Genomic DNA, 17,642 nt, shown 5'->3' on the forward strand with positions numbered 1-17,642 from the left:
GATTATCATGCGCATTTCATCAGTAAAGCCGGTTTCGTGATTAGCAGTAAATCGCCATCACCTGCTTTCAGATGGATGTAGTTCACTGATAAGCTAGCCAATATCACATTCATAATCGAAGACGAATCGCCCATTGAGATTCTCTGCTTTATCCTGTCCTCTCGTGCATTTGTCTTTTCATGGACGATCAACATTTTGGGGGGACTTGAATGAGTTATAGACATTGTAAAGATGCTATATTCTAGAAATCACAGATTTGGAACGACCAACTTCTCTTGCTATGGCCTTCATCTGGACAATCTGCTGTCGGAAGTTTTGGTCACTTTAGAATAGCTCACCGTCTTTCAATCTCAGTGAAAACTGGAAAGTAGGGCTGCCAGTTAAATAGGGTGTGTCATTTAATTTCATCTTTGAAATTATTTGTTTTTTATAACAAGGCAGGTTTAGTTCAGGCTGTAAAATATCTTCATGTATTTAAATTATGAACTAAAAAAAAAACCTTTTTACTTTGTAAAATTAATTAAAAGCGATTAATGTGTTCAAGGTTTAAGGAAAGTACTTTTTACTTGATGGTTATATCATTATTATTATTTATATTAATTGTAAACATTTATTGAAAATGTGAATACAACATTTCTAAGAACTTGGCAGATTTTAAAAAGTTTTTTAATTATCTTTATTATAGACATTCTTATTTATTGAGACATGTATTTTTCTTTGTCTCTTCCTTTAGCTGCATGACAGTCATCCTTTTGCTTTGAAATGGATGTAAACTTTGTGTCTTTCTTGGGTCTGTTCTTACAGATATGGTTCTCGACCAAGGTGTGTACATTGGCAAGGAATCTATATTGCAGAATGGATTGTCTGCTAAGGGAGTGTGCTGGCGTCGTGTATTAGTGTATTTATATGTGTGCCCATGTGTCAGCCCACCCATGAAAAAAAAAAAAATCCCAATGCAGAAAAGTAGATTATGTGCTCAGGGTGTGAGATTGGCTTGGCATTATACAAGTAAGACTCTCCTCGGTGGTCCCAAGAAGGAATTGGCTTTAGCAAAGCTGATGTGTCATTTCCCAGAAAAGCTGCCGTCACAACCTGTGAGTCACCGAGTTGCTGACAAAGGAAGAGGGTTGTCCTTATCGGTGAGCGCTGACCTGTTGGGTTTACTCATAGCAGGAACTATGAATCTAGCCACACTTGCGGGGGCAACAAATGAATAAGGAAAACTCCAGCTTTTGTCATTTAGATGTGTGGGTGTTTAGATAGTTGGTAAGAAAGTTCTGGCACCTGTTGACCTATTGACAATGTGGTTTTGAACATAAAGGTTATATTTTATTTTTGATAAGGTGCTTAATTTGTCATTTCATTCTGTTGCCCACATGGTTTCGTGTTAAATGCAGATGCATTACATTATTGTTTTGCAAAGAGACGTTGATGTCACAATGTCAACGGCACAACTTTGAGAAGCTCAGGGGCCACCAAACAGGATCGCTTAATCAAAAAATGTCTGGACCAAGCACATAAGGTGATAATTATTTAACCAATACATAATATGATAAATAGACCATTTCATCTAAATGAATGAAAAATAAAATCCTAAGAACTAAGATTGTTTTTAATGCTATAAGTAAATTTAGGCATCATAATATTATAATGTACAATATTTAAAAAAATGCATAGTTTATGCAGGTTTTCTAGAGATCACATTTAACTATGGGTCAAAATCATTTCATTCTGTTGCCTACATGGTTTCCTCTCAAACATTATTTTGATCATTTACATGTTTTCACTCAGTTGCACGCAGGTACATTACATCATTCTTTGGCAAAGAAACGTTGATGTCATGTCTTCTATTTCCTTGTTTAATGCAGAACTGCATGCTCAACATTGGGAAGGTCTTTAGCCACACTCTTAATTTTCTTATTGTAATTCATATGGTGCCGGACAAAGTCTGGACCATACAAATGAATTAATTTAGACATTATAATACATATTAAAAATTCACATTGAACAGTGTAATTAAATGTTTAGAGTTTTTAAGCGTTTTATGATGGCAGCGTTCATCTAAATGTAAAAATAAGTAAATAAGCATTAAAACAAACAAACACAATATCTGCCAATACCTAGCATGGTATCAATATATCATGCATTCCTATGTGTGGTACAGTATGTTTTAATATGGGTATACAATATAGAAACATTGCAGGCAACACTTTACAATAAGGTTTCATTTGTTAAATTTATTTAATGCATTAACTGAGCAATACATTTGTTACAGTATTTATTGATCTTTGTTAACATTAGTTAATACAAATACAGCTGTTACAGTGTTAGCTCAGGTTCATTAAATAACATTAACAGATACAACTTCATTTTAATAATTAGTAAATGCTGGAATCAATAGAAAAAATAGAAAAGTTATTTTAAATGGAAATAATATTCACAATATTACTGTTTTTACTGTATTTTTGATCAAATATTAACACTGTAAGAAGATATGTTTATGATACTTCTGTTGACGACGTCACATGGGCCACAAAATAGCTAGTATTGAGTTTCGCTGCAACAAACCATGCCATTCCTAACCCTTTTACAAATAGATGCAGTTTCACATTAGTGCAGCTTGTGTGTACGATTACAATCAATGAGTTTTTCTGCTCAACTCTCTGAAAGGGGAAAAGCTTTCCACAAGCCATTAGGAGCTGCAGCTGGTGAGCCATCCTCAAAATTCATGGAAAAGCAGGAAATACCCTACAATCCGGCTCACCTTGACTTGACTTTATTTGGAGGGGTGATGTAATATGTTGAAGAGAATGTACCATGAAAGTCGACTTCATTCCTGCCAAAAGTCCACCCTTGAAGATAGCAGTGAATGTCAGACAACCCCAATCTGTTACAGCAATGAAAGCGTCACTAAACTGAACTAATTTAACTACATTTAACTAAATGCTTAGTTTCCCATTTGCTCTTTCATTGGATTCCCACATGCTGTGGCTTTTTAAAAAAAAAACCTGGGATCGTTGTTGAGTCAAGCCAAGCTGCGCAGGCTTCAGCAAACGGCGGTTTGACAGAACGTCAGACCAATCTAGAGAGTTGGCGTCAGGCGTGTGGCATGAATGGCAGGTTGTGCGGTGGGTGCATGGGTAAGCGGGCCACTCTCGTGCTGCGTGGAGTGAGCGAGCAGATGGGCTGGAGAGCTGGCGGTTGGTGCCAGACGCAGCGAGGGCAGAGGGGTTTACTGCGATGCTCGCCGCCATGTTGGAGGGCCACCTGCTTTTTGGCAGCACGTCAGTCCCTCGGTGCTTAAATGTGTTTATAGCAGCCGCAAGGTCAGCGTGTTTGTGTGTGTTCCTTTTTAAATGGATTTTTAGGAGCCAAGTTGGAGATGTGACAGTATGTATCCCTCAAATCTAAAGAGACGCCCACAATGCAGTGCTTCTACACTGAAGCGAAGACATGCTTTCAGATGCTGGCACAGTGATTGATTACTTAATTATCCTAATTAATAAAGACATTTATGCATTTGATTATCAAGCAGTAGTTCTTAAAGTCAATGCAAAATCAAAACTTTTATTTGTTTTTATACACATTCTTGGTATGTTTATGTTTTTTTTTTTTATATTTCATTGAAATTTAAGTTTTGCATATTTTCTGAATATTAGAATCAGTTTAAATTAGAGTTTTTTTTAATGCTCATTTTAAGTGAATCTTTAAAAACACTAATAATTTAAAAATGCAATCTGGAATTAATATCCTTTTTTCATATTGTTCATTATAATTAGGGCTGCACGATAAATCGCATCCGATTTTCATGCGCATCTCATCAGTAAAGCCTGTTCTGTGATTATGGCTTTACTGACGAGATGCACATGATATTTGCATGCGATTTATCGTGCAGACATAATTATAATGTAAAATATAAATTTAAATATGTAAATTACAATGCATTTAATTTATAAAAAAATACAATTATAATTAAGTATTTTTTTTTTATGTTTTATTGAAATGTGATCTTTATTTCAGCTCATAATACAGATTAAAAAAAAAATTCTTTCTGTATCATATTGGATATAAATTTGCACATGCTTGCTTTCCCATGTTTACACTTAGATTACCTAACGTTCACTTAAAGTTACTCTTTAAAAACACTAAGAACACTAATAAAACAGTGTTAAGTGTAATCTTTGGCAAATCTCTTTTATAATGTTGTGATGCCTATTTGTTGATTTATTAGTGTTTTATTTTTTATTAATTTTGAGAAAATAGTAGGCCTATACAATTTTTATAGTGTAGAATTAATGTGCACCTCTTATGCATTTAGTATGTTTTGTGTTTTTTTTCAGCATGTATAGGATCATGAAGTGCAAAACGAAGAGTTTGTAATCATGTCATTAACAAAATGTGTTACTTTTTGCATTAGTGTTGTGTTCGTCCACCAAGTATCCTTCCTCAAATGGTCTCTGAGATCTTTGGGATCTTGTGTGTTTTGTGTGCTGTACACTGAGTGCTGCTCTGCCCCTGCTAGTGTGCACTAAGCATACGCCTTGGCTTGAGCTCTGGAAACTTACAGCAAACCCTTTTGTGTTTCTGTCAGGAGCCCAGGACATTTTTTTGCACTGACTGTTTCTGCAGAAACTCAGGGACCATGCAAGCTTCAGAAACAAAGAGGGAAAAATAAAGAGCATTGAATGAGGCTTAGAGACAGAAAAAGACGCTTTAAGATATGCCAGAGAGAGGAGGTGTGTCTGAGTTTAGATTTCCACTGAGCCAAACTCCAGTAGTAACTGTGTGCATCATCCTAAAAGAATGTCTGTGAAGCGATTAACTATTTTCTTTTTTGCACTATTAAAAGAGTCTTTTATCAGAGGCTTTCTGGAATTAAATTTATAGGGCACAAGTTCACCCTGCATTCCTCCGCTATTTAGCTGTTTGCAGTCTTTTTGCTTGTTTTGGCAGCATCATCAGCATCAGTTTTTCATTATTACAATAAACACAAGTGACAGTCAGATATGGACAGTCACAATTAAAAAACTAAAAGTTTAGAAAACAAGATGCATTCTCAGAAAGACAGCTGTTTTCTGAAGTAAATGAAAGTGGTTCTATCTTAAGCAGAACTTGCCATCATGAGGCTAGGATTTTGTAAGTGTTTGTTCGCTTTTTATCGCTAGCCAGGCAAAATCCTAAGTAACAGTAACCTAGAAAAGCAGTATCAACTCCACACCAAGCGGCATATTTTCCTCTCATTGATGCATTTGGATAAATGAATACAATTAAGAATAATATTTAATGATCTTCAATTATATACCGTTATAAAATAGTAGTAATAAAAGGCAATATTTACCTATGCTTCACTAAAACATAAGTATTTGATACTGTAAATGGCACTTCAGTGAATGTGTTTTGAGTAGTGAGGCAAAATTAATCATTGAATCAATGAGTTTTGAATCAATTAATTGAATCGATTAACCGACAGTTTTAACTGATTCATGGAAATTGATGGAGCCGTACACAACCCCACGCAAGCAAGATAATTCTGCAAACAGCTGCAATTCCAGGTTTTCAAACAGAGATGAAGACAAAGAGGCAAAACTTACGGACTGCAGCTTTAAATTTTTATTTGAACAGATAAAATGTTTATTTTTTGTATTGACTGACATTGCCAAATAAAAAGGAAATGCTTGTGTTTAGCATGTAACGATGACTAAATCATATCATTTAAGACAGCTTGATGTTTTTAAACATATATTATATGACACCCTAGACAAAAGCTTGTCATGTTAACCCCTTTTAACTTCAGCTGCTTTTGAAATCACCTCCCATCAGTGGCAGAAAGTGCTGTTTACTCAAGACTCATCGTTTCCAGCTAGGTAATTTGACATAATCACTTCAAGAGCCATCAAGAGAGGAACAGCCTCTCCGCAGCACTGCCGCTATATATTTGGCTCTTTTTTTTTTACAGGCAGACATAGATTGCTCCAATTTGTATAGCTATTTTCCGTGCAAATGTTCGTAACCTTTTCGCTGGCACTTTGTACTTTGACCCTCTTGAGTTCAGGGCTTTTTCTCGCTTTACTGACGACAGTAATTGCTCCTCTTTCTGCGGTATCTCCAGGCGACTCGTCGATATTGTTGCGTGAAGCTGACAATTATAAATGGAGAAAAAAAATAGACCTCATTGTCTTGCCTTTCATGTGTCAGAATATGAAAAACTGCTCTCAGATCAGCCTGTGGCTGCTGGTGACAGATTCGCTGTCTGGCATTAAAAGCTCTCCGACTCGTCTTTGAAGAGCTCCGTGGTCGCTACCTTTAGCGTTCCCTCCACTTTTATCCCGCTCAGTGTGGCTTAACAATGTCTCAAGGGCAAGAGGGCACTTTCTGTCTTCAAAGACAACACCACGAGTGTCTCTCTCATCTGAAGAATGACATGAAATTAGACTGGGAGATGATGGCTGTGTTTGCTGTTGGCAGGCAAACACACACTGTCTATGGCCAGTTATGATTTACTTACAGTGGACCGTTATGAATAGAGCTGCATTGTGTGACATAATGCGACAAATGTGTTATTTAAAGGGGTCATGTCATACAAATAATCAAAAAATGTTTTGAATACATTTTGAAGGGTAAAATTAAATTTTACCTTAAATTATAATATATATAATATTTGTAATATTTGCAGAGGTCCCATCTATCATATCACATATTTTTCTGTGTATATTGGAAAAATATCTTTTAAATAGAAATCAGTATAGTTGTAATTTGAAAATATAATAGCTATAATAAGAAGAATAATAGAAGAAATATTACTATATTATGCAAAACAGATTTTTTTTCAGGCATTTTTTTTCTTTATAATTATATTTTTCCATTGTAATATCAGAACAGTTTTAACCGTAATTTTAACTTGCCCCCCCCCAACAAAAACAAACAAACAAAAAAATTAAATTAATTTTATTACAGAAATGAAAAAAAGATTTATGCTCATAATAGAAGATAACTGTATTCTTAATGTATTTTTATATAGCACAAAAAACAAGCAGCATCATTGTCATTGAACTTGACAGTCATTTTCTGTAAATTTTGCAATTGGGTGGAGACACACTGAACCATGAATGTTTTGAAAATCCTCTGTGATGTTGCAGCATTGGCAGAGGCATGTAAGGGGTTTTTGGGTCTCTATTATTACCATTTCCGTCTGTTTGTTAGTGTTTCAAGTTTTAATTATGTCTCTAATTTACTAATTCACTCTGTTTATGTTGTGTTTGCAGAGTGGAGATTTTCCCTGATGAAAGGAGTCGAGCGTTCAGCTCGAGTTCACTAGGGTCACTTCCGGATGATGACAGTAAACATGGGTAAGCTGTCCTCTCTCTCTCTCCTGGTCTCTCACACAGGCCTCTTCCCCCTCATAGCGTACACACTTCCTGTAAACAGTTACTCAGAGTGCAGCGAAAAAAAAGAGACACAGCTACAGAAACATGCTTAAACATATTCCTAACTTGGCCCGTCTTGGGATCATTTGTTTTTAAAGCTCTGTTGTGTTAAAACGCCTCAGCAGTTCTCACAGACGTTAAACATCAATACATAAACATCAAAAGAATATTTCTACATAAATTGCCTGTTTCTTTTTTAAAAGTTAGTGCATTGCACCTGGGGACATGGTAAAAATTCAACATCTGCTCTAACCATCGTAGTGAAATTATTGAAAAATTCCCCCGTGTGTTAATTTCATTGTAATATTATGGTAAAGGAAGCTAAGTAATATGATTTACACCTTTAAAAATGTAGATTTTAGCAGTTTGTCTTATATATTCTGATGTAATGGGTACATTAAACAGCACTGCACAGTCAAAGTTACCCATGGTAGAAATTGACAGGTTAGTACTTAAACTTCATCAAAGTTGATTGTGTTGCTTAATTCTGCATAATTGATTTTGCAACATGCCAGAGCGCTTTTAATATACGCCACATTATGAGAACAAAGAGAAGCGCAACTAAATCCTGAGGAAATGTTGCATTGTGATTGTTGTTGTATGACAGCACTGGCTATGGTGTCATTTATTATTGAGGATTACATTCAGATGAAGTTTATTAGTGAGTGTGGGTTTGTTTTCAATGGCACAGTTCTCGACAACTGATTGCATGCTTGTCATTGAAAAATAATGGATAAATATTTCATGGAAACTTGAACAACCTATAAACACATCTTTGTGATAAAATTTTTGCCAGATTGTCACTGTGTGATTAACTGAAATGCACTCCTATCATTTGAATACTTTTGACTTTGTGGCTGTTTTGACAGATGGCGGTCTCCAAAATGGACCCGGACAGCACAAGAACTCACAAGGTTTGTCATTTTTTAGACTTGTTTTAGATGCATTACCATGTACTGCTGAAAACTGAGGATTCCTAAGAGGTGTCAGTGTCAATGTGAAGTGTGCGGTGTCCTGTCAATGTGAAGGCCACAATAATGAGATGTTGGCACAGTTACCATGGCAAAAAAACAAACACAAAACACACCTCTGAAACTGTTACATCATCTGCATTATTCTCTCGTTAAACATTAACTCTGTTTCAACAGGGCACAACTGTACAAAGTGAGTCTTGTGAAGCTTGTCAAAAAACGTGTGGTCATATTTCACCTCAAAATGAAAAATAAATTATATTTGCATAAAGAAAATGAAGCCTGCTTTAGGATATTTTGCATTGTGGCTTAATTTTCATGCCAACTAAGCACATTTCACCATTTCGTGTTACTGTAATGTAAAATACAATCTCATTATCATTACCATAATGCAGAAAAAAATAATGATATATTACTTAAATTTTAAAGTATTTAAATATGACTAGTATTTGTTGTGCTGTCTTTTTAACATGCATATTTAAATGTAAAAAAATAGTTGTATTCAGATTGGGTGATTTTCATTACAGTAATGAGAATCATAATTGAAAGATAATGAGAATTACAGACAAACATAAACTGAATCATCTGGATAGATTTTGGATAGTTCACCCAAAAATAAAAAATCTGTCATCCTCAAGTTGTTCCAAACCAGTATTAGTTTTCTTTTTGTTTGGAACAAAGGTGATATTTTGAAGAATGTTGGTAAACAAACAAACATTTCTGGTAGCCACTGACTTCCATAGAAAGGAACAAAATACTATGGAAGTCAGTGGCTAACAGTTTAGTTACCAACAACATTCTGGAAAATATCATCTTTTGTGTTCAACAGAAGCATGAAAATCATAAAGGTTTGGAGCAACTTGAGAGTGAGTAAATGATTACAAAATGTTCATTTTTGGGTGAACGGTCCCTTTAAATGTCATTAAAATAATAACACAAGCACATAAAAATGACTCTAAGATTTTCTTTATGCAAATCATTTCTTTTGTTTGTTTGTTTATCATGTGGATTTTGGGGTGAAATATGATCCAGAGTTAAGAGATTTCCACCTGGTTATCTGTGTTTGTTTCAGTGCATTTGTACAAAACAGGCAGGGACACATGGGGTATTTTGGTAGTAGAGACGGTGGAGCGTGTGTTGCTCTAATCTTGTTGAATGCTTTAGTGGTGATGTGTAGTGCAGCGTTGGGGAAATCCCCTCTATGTCTTCATTGACATCAGCTCTGATCACAGCAGAGGCTTCTGCCAGCAGAACATCAGTACAAACACACAATCACACAACAGCCCTGAGAAACCTTTTCCACATGTAGAGCTCTTGATTCATGATTTCAAAGACAGATGAAGTAACATTACATTAAAGCCTGTCAGTATTAATACAAACAAAAGATTGTGAGTTTATATTTACAGTTGGATGTGTAGTTCTTCATGGTGGTGTTCATGGGAAGTTTTGGTAGAGACCTTAGCTAGTTTTAGTGTCTGTACAAAATATATGTGTATTAGGGCTGTGCGATATGACGATATATATCGGATGGACGAAATTAAAAAGTTTATCGTTTCATATTATGTTCTATCGTTTATTTCGTGGTGTCGCAAAATACATTGTTTACGGTAATACTTTTTAATCATTTGGATGACTGAGATCTTTACACACCACCACGGGGCGTGAAGGGGAGACAGAACCAGCTGGAGAACGGCCAGAGCGAAACGAGGAGCTCGTTCCTAAACGAGGGACTACATCTGTAGCATGGGCGCGTGTTTTTAAGCACTACAGTTTTAAAATAACCGATTTTAAGCCGTTGAAACACAAACAACAGAGCTATATGCGTGCGCCGTCTCTGTTTCTGTGCAAGAGGACCGCGCATTTATATATATATATATATATGCAGGGCCTAAAATTAACACTCGCCAAGCGCCAAATGCAAGTAAAAATCTCATTGGCAAGTAAATGTATCAGTGTCAGTCGCCAGTTGGCGGGTACAACTTTTATGAAATATTACAATGCAATGTAGTGAAAACAACAGCCAGTTTTAAAGAGATTCACTGTTTCTGACATAAGCGAATAAAATAATCTTTTTCCAAAGACAAGGTCAACGTGATTAGCTTAGCTGTTGTGTCATAAGCAACAAGAGTGAATCAAATAATAATAGTATACAAACGGGCTGATACGGTCAGAGCAATGTGATGGCCAGCTTGTCCCTAGACACGGTTCTAATAACTTTTACCTGAGAAGATTTTGCTGCTTCATTTCGGAAGATTAACATAATACACGTGTTAATTATATCTATCATAGATGGATATAATTAACACAGTGAAGACTAATTAATTTACACAATATATGTAGCGTTTCTTATTTATTGTAGTTTTTTTGTCCTATTGCTTGCAATTAGTTTCTTATACTTATTTCATCACTGACTGTTTATTTATTTTCAGTGAGCTGAGTTTATTTATTTATTTATTTTTTGTCTATTTTTAGGCTTGTATTAGTTTGATATTGACATTGGTGACAAGGATTATGAAAATTCTATGGTATCAAAGATTTTAATATCATAAAAATCTTTTTAAAAGATTTTTTTTTCTTTCTATGCCGTGATATATATCGTTATCGTGATATAAAAATAAGATTTTGGTCATATCGCCCACTCCTAATGTGTATACATCACTGATTGTGGGAGGCTGGCTTTGGATTGAGTTATGTCATTGATTTGCACTTCTGGGTTTTGTATAGTTGTATCACTTTTCACATCACGTTCTCACATCACTATTCTCTAGCTCACTTCCTTTAAACTTTGTTTGTACTTTTGTTCCTTTTCATCTTCTTGACACGATTGTCTGTCATCATGTCAAGTCAGTGTTCTCTGAGAAATATAATGGAAACATTGTCACTCAACTAGTCTCAAGGATTTCCACCAGACTGCCATAGTGTTATCTTATCTTCACATCAGTATGAAGTAATAGAGGAATGCCGATCCTCTTACAATTGCGTCATTCCTGCCGGAGCACCACTTTACAGTGTTTACAGATGACACAAAAGCTCAAAACGCAAACACATAAGCACGAGCAGAGTTTTTGTGCTTCTGATGTATTCTGTTACATTTTATTTGACTAATTCTATTCAGTTTAATCAACATTCTGTTTGATTCAGTTACAGCCTGTTCTAGTACATTCTATTCAAGATTCTATTCAGTTCAGTAAAGGTTCTGTTTGATAAATTTACATTATGTTCAGTTATATTCTATTCAAGACGATTTGATAAGATTCTATTCATTCTACTCTGTTCTGTTTTAATTGATTAGATTCTATGCAATTTAATTAATTCAATTCAATTCAAGTTTATTTATATAGCGCTTTTTATGATACAATCGTTGCAAAGCAGCTTTACAGGAAATTAAGTTTCTACTATACACATATATATATACATATATACATACATGCATACACATATGCACACATATATACACATACAAATGTGAAGAAGAAACCCAATATATTTAAGTTATAATTAAGATTCTATTTATTTTTGTTATGTTCTATTCAGATTATATTTTATTCTTTTCTATTCTATTAGATTCATTTAATTAAGATTCTATTTGCGGCATTTCCACAAATGGAAAAGCAGTTATTATGAGCTGTATTTGTCCAGTCAGTGTTATTAACCTCAAAAGTACTGACTAATGCACATATATGAACATTGTGAAATATGAAACATGATAATCAAGGATTATGTTTTTCAGGGTAAAGAATGACCTTGGGTTAACAATTTCAGTTATAAAAAGTATAGCAAGTTTAAAAATTCTATTGTAATCTATTCTATTCTATTTTATTCTATACTATACTATACTAGTCTAGTCTAGTCTAGTCTAGTCTAGTGTTTTCTGTTCGATTTGATTACGATTCTGTTTGTGGGATTTCCACACATTAGTAAGCAGTTATTAAAACAGGTTATGTCAGTGTTATTAACCTCATAAATATGCTAATGAAAATTTTAACTCAGGGTTACAAAACTACAGTATGAAATCTTGAACCCTGATTACCCAAGATTAATAATTAACCCAACATAATGTATGATCAGTGTGACATGTAATCCTGGATTTAGTTATCCAGGGTTAAGAAACACCACAATTTCATTTGATTTTAATTTATTTGGGTATATTCTATTCTATTCTATGCAATCCTTTTGCATGTACAACATGAAACTGACACTCTCAATACTGCATTTGTGTAGTTTCTCATTTCTTCTGCACAGGGCAGATGGCAGACTCACCAGATCTGAAGCTTGCAGCAGATGGAGGTGTTCTGCATTCTTGTTTTATTTGTTCCATTAAATTATAAGATAAAATCCTAGTTAATAAACCATAACATAATGGCACATATTATCATCTTACCGCAGCACCACTATGCTCATGCTTTCTGTTTTAAGTTACTTGCATCATTCTCTAAAAATAGCCTGCATGCAAAAGAGTGACCACACTGTTAGAAAGAAGTTGCTAGTTTTTTTCTTTTGTACCTGCAGGTGTGGTTGAGCAAAGCCAGAGCAGCTAGCTTATCACTCTTCCCTGTACTGAATGAAGTGAGCATGCCGTTGTGTATTGCGCCACTGAGGGTTTGACATTTACGCATGATTTGGTGTTTCTAACCACTGCAGATATTGACTGAAGACACTTCTGTAGGTGCTCAGTGGGCAGAAAAGTTGAAGGCAGCACTCTCTTATGACTATAACAGGGGTCGGTAGAGGTGCTACAGTGGCTCTTTGGGTTAAATTGTGGGATTATTATGGAGCAAATTCACTAAGAATGAAATGCGCCTCCTGAATGTGCCATACAATGGGTTGTATGTGCCATGGCTAATAAAAGAAATCACTTTTTCATGTAAATTCTTTGATGCATTTGTTATAAATTCACTTAATGCATTCATTTATATTTATATATTTTATTTATATTTGTGTATTACTTTTTATTTTATCTTTTATATTTTTATAAACTTAGATTAGATATAGAGTCAGGATATAGAATAACATTCAAAACAGCATTTATGTTAACTAATGTAGTTAACTAATGTTAACAAATAGAACCTTATTGTAGAGTGTTACCTTAAATTGGATTGTGGGTAAAACGTTGTAATACTGCATGCAAAAGTGGCACAACTGTTTAGTGAATTCCCCCATCGGTGTTTCAAGATCAATAGCTTCTGAAAAGTATTTTTCTGAGGTTGTTTTGCAGAAGCTGAAGCACGTTAGTGTGGCAATATTAAAATAGAAACGGGGTCAGATGGAGAAAGAAAGTGTGTGTGTGTGTGTGTGTTGTGAACCCTTTCTGAACCCTGTCTAATGGTGGATGCCACTGTGGAAGAACAGCTGCGGAGTGAGACTTGCGCTGGTGTCAGAATCAAAGATTGCCCCTAGACTCCATCTGCCTCAGCAGTGTTGCTTCTGCCTCACCCAGCACTCCTCTGCCCCACAATGCCCCTCTGCCTCCCCTGGGATGCAATAAACCCCCTCATATACACTACTGTCATTTGCTGCACATGACCCACCCTTACTGCTTGAAATCTGGGTCCAGCACCAGCCAGTAATAATGTTGTTAGCTTGTTTAATGGAATAGTTTGGCCAAAAATAAAAATTGTCAGAATGTTCAGAGTGCTGTTCGTCATGCACTAAAAATAAATGGCTCCAAATAATGATAAAAAAGACCATTAAAGTATCATAGAAGTGGTCCAAAGAACTCATGCTGTTTTTCTCTCTGTTTGTCACTCAAAAAGGTTCATATTATTTAATAAGACTAAGTCTTATGGATTATTTTTATTATATTTTTGAGGTCATTTTGCATCTTAATTTCCTCATTATCAAATCTACTTTTGTGTTCATTGACATGAAATCAAAATACACCTTATTAGCATTATTAATGTTTTTATACAAATAATTAATCCTTCTCTGAAACAACATTCTTTTTCTGCTGACATCATATAATCTTTGCAGGCTATTGGATGATGTTAACCAATAGTCAAATAGCTGCTGTATATTCATTGGTATAAATGGATAGTTCACCCAAAAATTAAACTTGTCATAATTTACTCTTATGTTGTTGCAAACCTGTATGAGCTTCTTTCTTCTGCTGAATATAAAACAAGATATTTGGAAGAAATGGAAAAAAAGTCAGTGGGGACTAAAAACTGTTCAGTTATTTGCATTTTTCAAAATATCATCTTTTGTGTTCAGTAGAAGAAAGAAGCTCATACAGGTTTGGAACAACTTGAGTAAATGTGAGTAAATGATTACAGAATTTCCTTTTTTGGATGTAAAACAAACTCGCATTCAGTCTGACTGCAGTATGGTAAAAACACACCAACATTTAAAAATCTATGGAGTCTATTTTTTCTCATCACATATCCTGTTTAAATGTCACATTATGGCAGTAAAATGGGCTGCAAATATAACCTTTAAAGGGATAGTTCACCTTCAGTTGCTGGTCCCCATTGACTTCCATAGTATGTATAAAAAAACAATATGCAAGTCAATGAGGACCATCAACTGAAGGTGAACTATCCGTTTAAGTTGAAACTAGCTAGTTTTTGATGATTTGTTCATCATAGTGTTTGTAAAAGCAGATCTGTATGTTTTGTAAATGCATCACCAGTCCTGGCACTCTTGGCACTTGCCTTTTTAATAAAGATCAATTACTATGATTAAGAATGACATGATGTCTGTTGAGTTAAGGCCTGTTTACGCCAAGGACGATAACTGGAAATATATAGTTTTAAAAATCATTTTAAATACAAAAAGAGAAAAAAATAGTCCACAATAATGCCAATAACACTGGGGAACAATATTGTTGGAATCACTTTCAGGATGCTTTTTTCCAGCCAATCAGAATCCATCCTGCTCTAAAGAGTTTGAGCATTCAAAGTGACAGACCTATAATGCGTTGGTGTGGACGCTAATATAGTTATTGTTATGGTTCATGGTGTGCATGGGCCTTAAAACCAGTGTAGGTAAAGAGCAATTCAAAGAAACGGCACATTCAGCATTTACTCGTCATCATATTGTAGGATAAATGCAAACAGACTTACCAAATTTAAAAGGCTTCATTTCTAAGATCTGTGAATAAATAGAGCAAATAAATTGGCACATAGGCACCTGAGATTAACAAGAGCTCTCTTCTCTTTCCCACTCTCTCCTCCCCATGATAGCAGAGGTGAATGACCTTCCACTCAGACTGTAATTACAAGACACGCTTAATTGGCCCCATTAGGGCCCCTTGATATGTTAATGTCTGACACGCTCATTTGCATGATTGCTCCCCATTTCCCTTTCGATGATGGCTGAGTTTGTGGACTATTTTAATGTTTCACAGGCTGCCTCTGGTGTTCATATTTTTGTGTTTTTCTTGCTGCAGTCGTTCTTCATGTGATCTCGGTATGAATTCAAAGACACACATGAGCTGCTTCAATACGTTCTTTGCAAAAAAACTTCCCGTGTCCTTCTGATAAAGCACTGAGGCTTTTATCCGATGCACTGTAATAAAAGTTTCCCGTTAATTGTTGGGATAAAAAAGAAAGCCTGTTAGCTTTCACTTTGCAAAGGGCATGTTAAAACAAAACCTCTTTGTTTTCCAAATTTCAGTTGAGTGGCTCTTTGAAGCTCAGGCTTGCTGTAATCTTGTTTAGTGTATGTGTATGCATTATTAAAATTCTCTCTCAATCTAACGCTGCACTTGTCATGCCGAGAGTTTAATGCATCGGAGCAGAACAAGCCCATCAATGGGACCAAACCTTTGGTGCTAATATAAAGTGATCTCTTGTGTCTGGCCACGTGTCCGTCCCTGTGTGCTCTCTCTCTCTCTGTGGCCTGTTGGTTTACATCATTGGCCGCACTACAGAAAGAGGAGCACGTCTGCACTATTATGGAAATATGTCAGGGGTGTGTCTGTGTCTGCAGTGATGGAAAACCCCCGATAGAATCTCAAAAGGAAACAGTGGGTCGGTTTGTGCGCTACACGGTAAGTGGCACTGTGTGAGCATCGAGTGCCGTTCTGCTGTTTTGAATGACATCTTGGTATTCAAATGAAACGACAAATATGTATGAAAATAGGATCCAAACAGGACGTTTCTATTATAGTCGTTCAAAACGCAAGAACTGCTTGAGATGAGTGTGTGAAAGACACCTTATTTGCACTTGGCTCTAAAATAGATGATGATTTCAACTTTCCTAGAACTTGTGAACATGGTGTTAAGTAGATTTTCTGAATTGTAAGCGAATCTTATCAAGCAACAATCTATTTAAATCATATTTTAGTACTGTTCTTTTAAGGCAAGCTTCAATATTTTTGTTCATACTTAGTCATTTGAAAAAAAAAAAAAAATTCTTACAGTACATTTAAAGGGATAGTTCACCAAAAATGAAAATTCTGTTATTAATTACTCACCTTCATGTCGTTCCAAACCTGTAAGACCTTCGTTTATCTTTAGAACACAAATTAAGATATTTTTGTTGAAATCAAAATGTACACGCGTGCATCATGGTACTCTTGTGAACATGTGTCAAAGACTGATACGGAAAAGCAGAAATTGTTGAATAAAGTCGTTATTTTTGTTTTTATTGCACACAAAAAAGTATTCTCATAACTTCATAAAATTAAGGTTGAACCACTAATGTGACATGGACTATTTTAGCGATGTCCTTACTACCTTTACGTGGTAGTTACGTTGCTGTCTATGCAGGGTCTCGGATTTCATAAAAAATATCTTAATTTGTGTTCTGAAAATGAACGAAGGTCCTACAAGTTTGGAACGACGTGAGGGTGAATAATTAATGACAGAATTTTCATTTTTGACTGAACAATCCCTTTGAGGAATCGGAGTCTTGAGACCACAATATCATTTAGCTTGAGGGTGGACTGTGTTGACATGGACCAGTGGACAAACAACTAGAACACTGTTGAACCAGCTAAAAATATGTCAAAGATACCTTAGCAACTGCATAGAAATGTGCAAAAAACACCCAGAACACCCCAGCAGAAACTTGTCTTTGTTTCTTCCAGATGATGAAGAGGCACTCACCTCCATAATGAAGGACCTGGCAGCTTTACGCTTCTGTTACCAGCTCAAGAGCAACAACAGCAACAAGCCCAAGAGCAGAACCCCTTCCTACAGACAGGTAATTACCCACAGTGCACCACACAGCATCAGCAAGGCATGTGCAGTGCTGTGTTTTCAAAAGCAAGTATTCAGAAGGTTGTCTGAATGATTCATTGATT

At 35.5% G+C, this 17,642-nt stretch overlaps 1 protein-coding gene across 3 annotated transcripts in view; it reads left to right on the forward strand.

Moving 5' to 3' along the window:
• Window positions 1–17,642, forward strand: part of map3k22 (mitogen-activated protein kinase kinase kinase 22) — a 60,101-nt gene that overhangs the window by 5,804 nt on the left and 36,655 nt on the right. For all 3 annotated transcript variants that reach the window (XM_058764770.1, XM_058764771.1, XM_058764772.1), the window contains exons 2-4: window positions 7,263–7,346; window positions 8,294–8,338; window positions 17,427–17,542. In XM_058764770.1, coding sequence (XP_058620753.1) covers window positions 7,328–7,346; window positions 8,294–8,338; window positions 17,427–17,542 — 180 coding nt within the window. In that variant the 5' untranslated portion in view covers window positions 7,263–7,327. The remainder of the gene's footprint in view (window positions 1–7,262; window positions 7,347–8,293; window positions 8,339–17,426; window positions 17,543–17,642) is intronic.

This window comes from Onychostoma macrolepis, chromosome 24, assembly GCF_012432095.1.
Source record: "Onychostoma macrolepis isolate SWU-2019 chromosome 24, ASM1243209v1, whole genome shotgun sequence".
Taxonomy (NCBI): domain Eukaryota; kingdom Metazoa; phylum Chordata; class Actinopteri; order Cypriniformes; family Cyprinidae; genus Onychostoma; species Onychostoma macrolepis.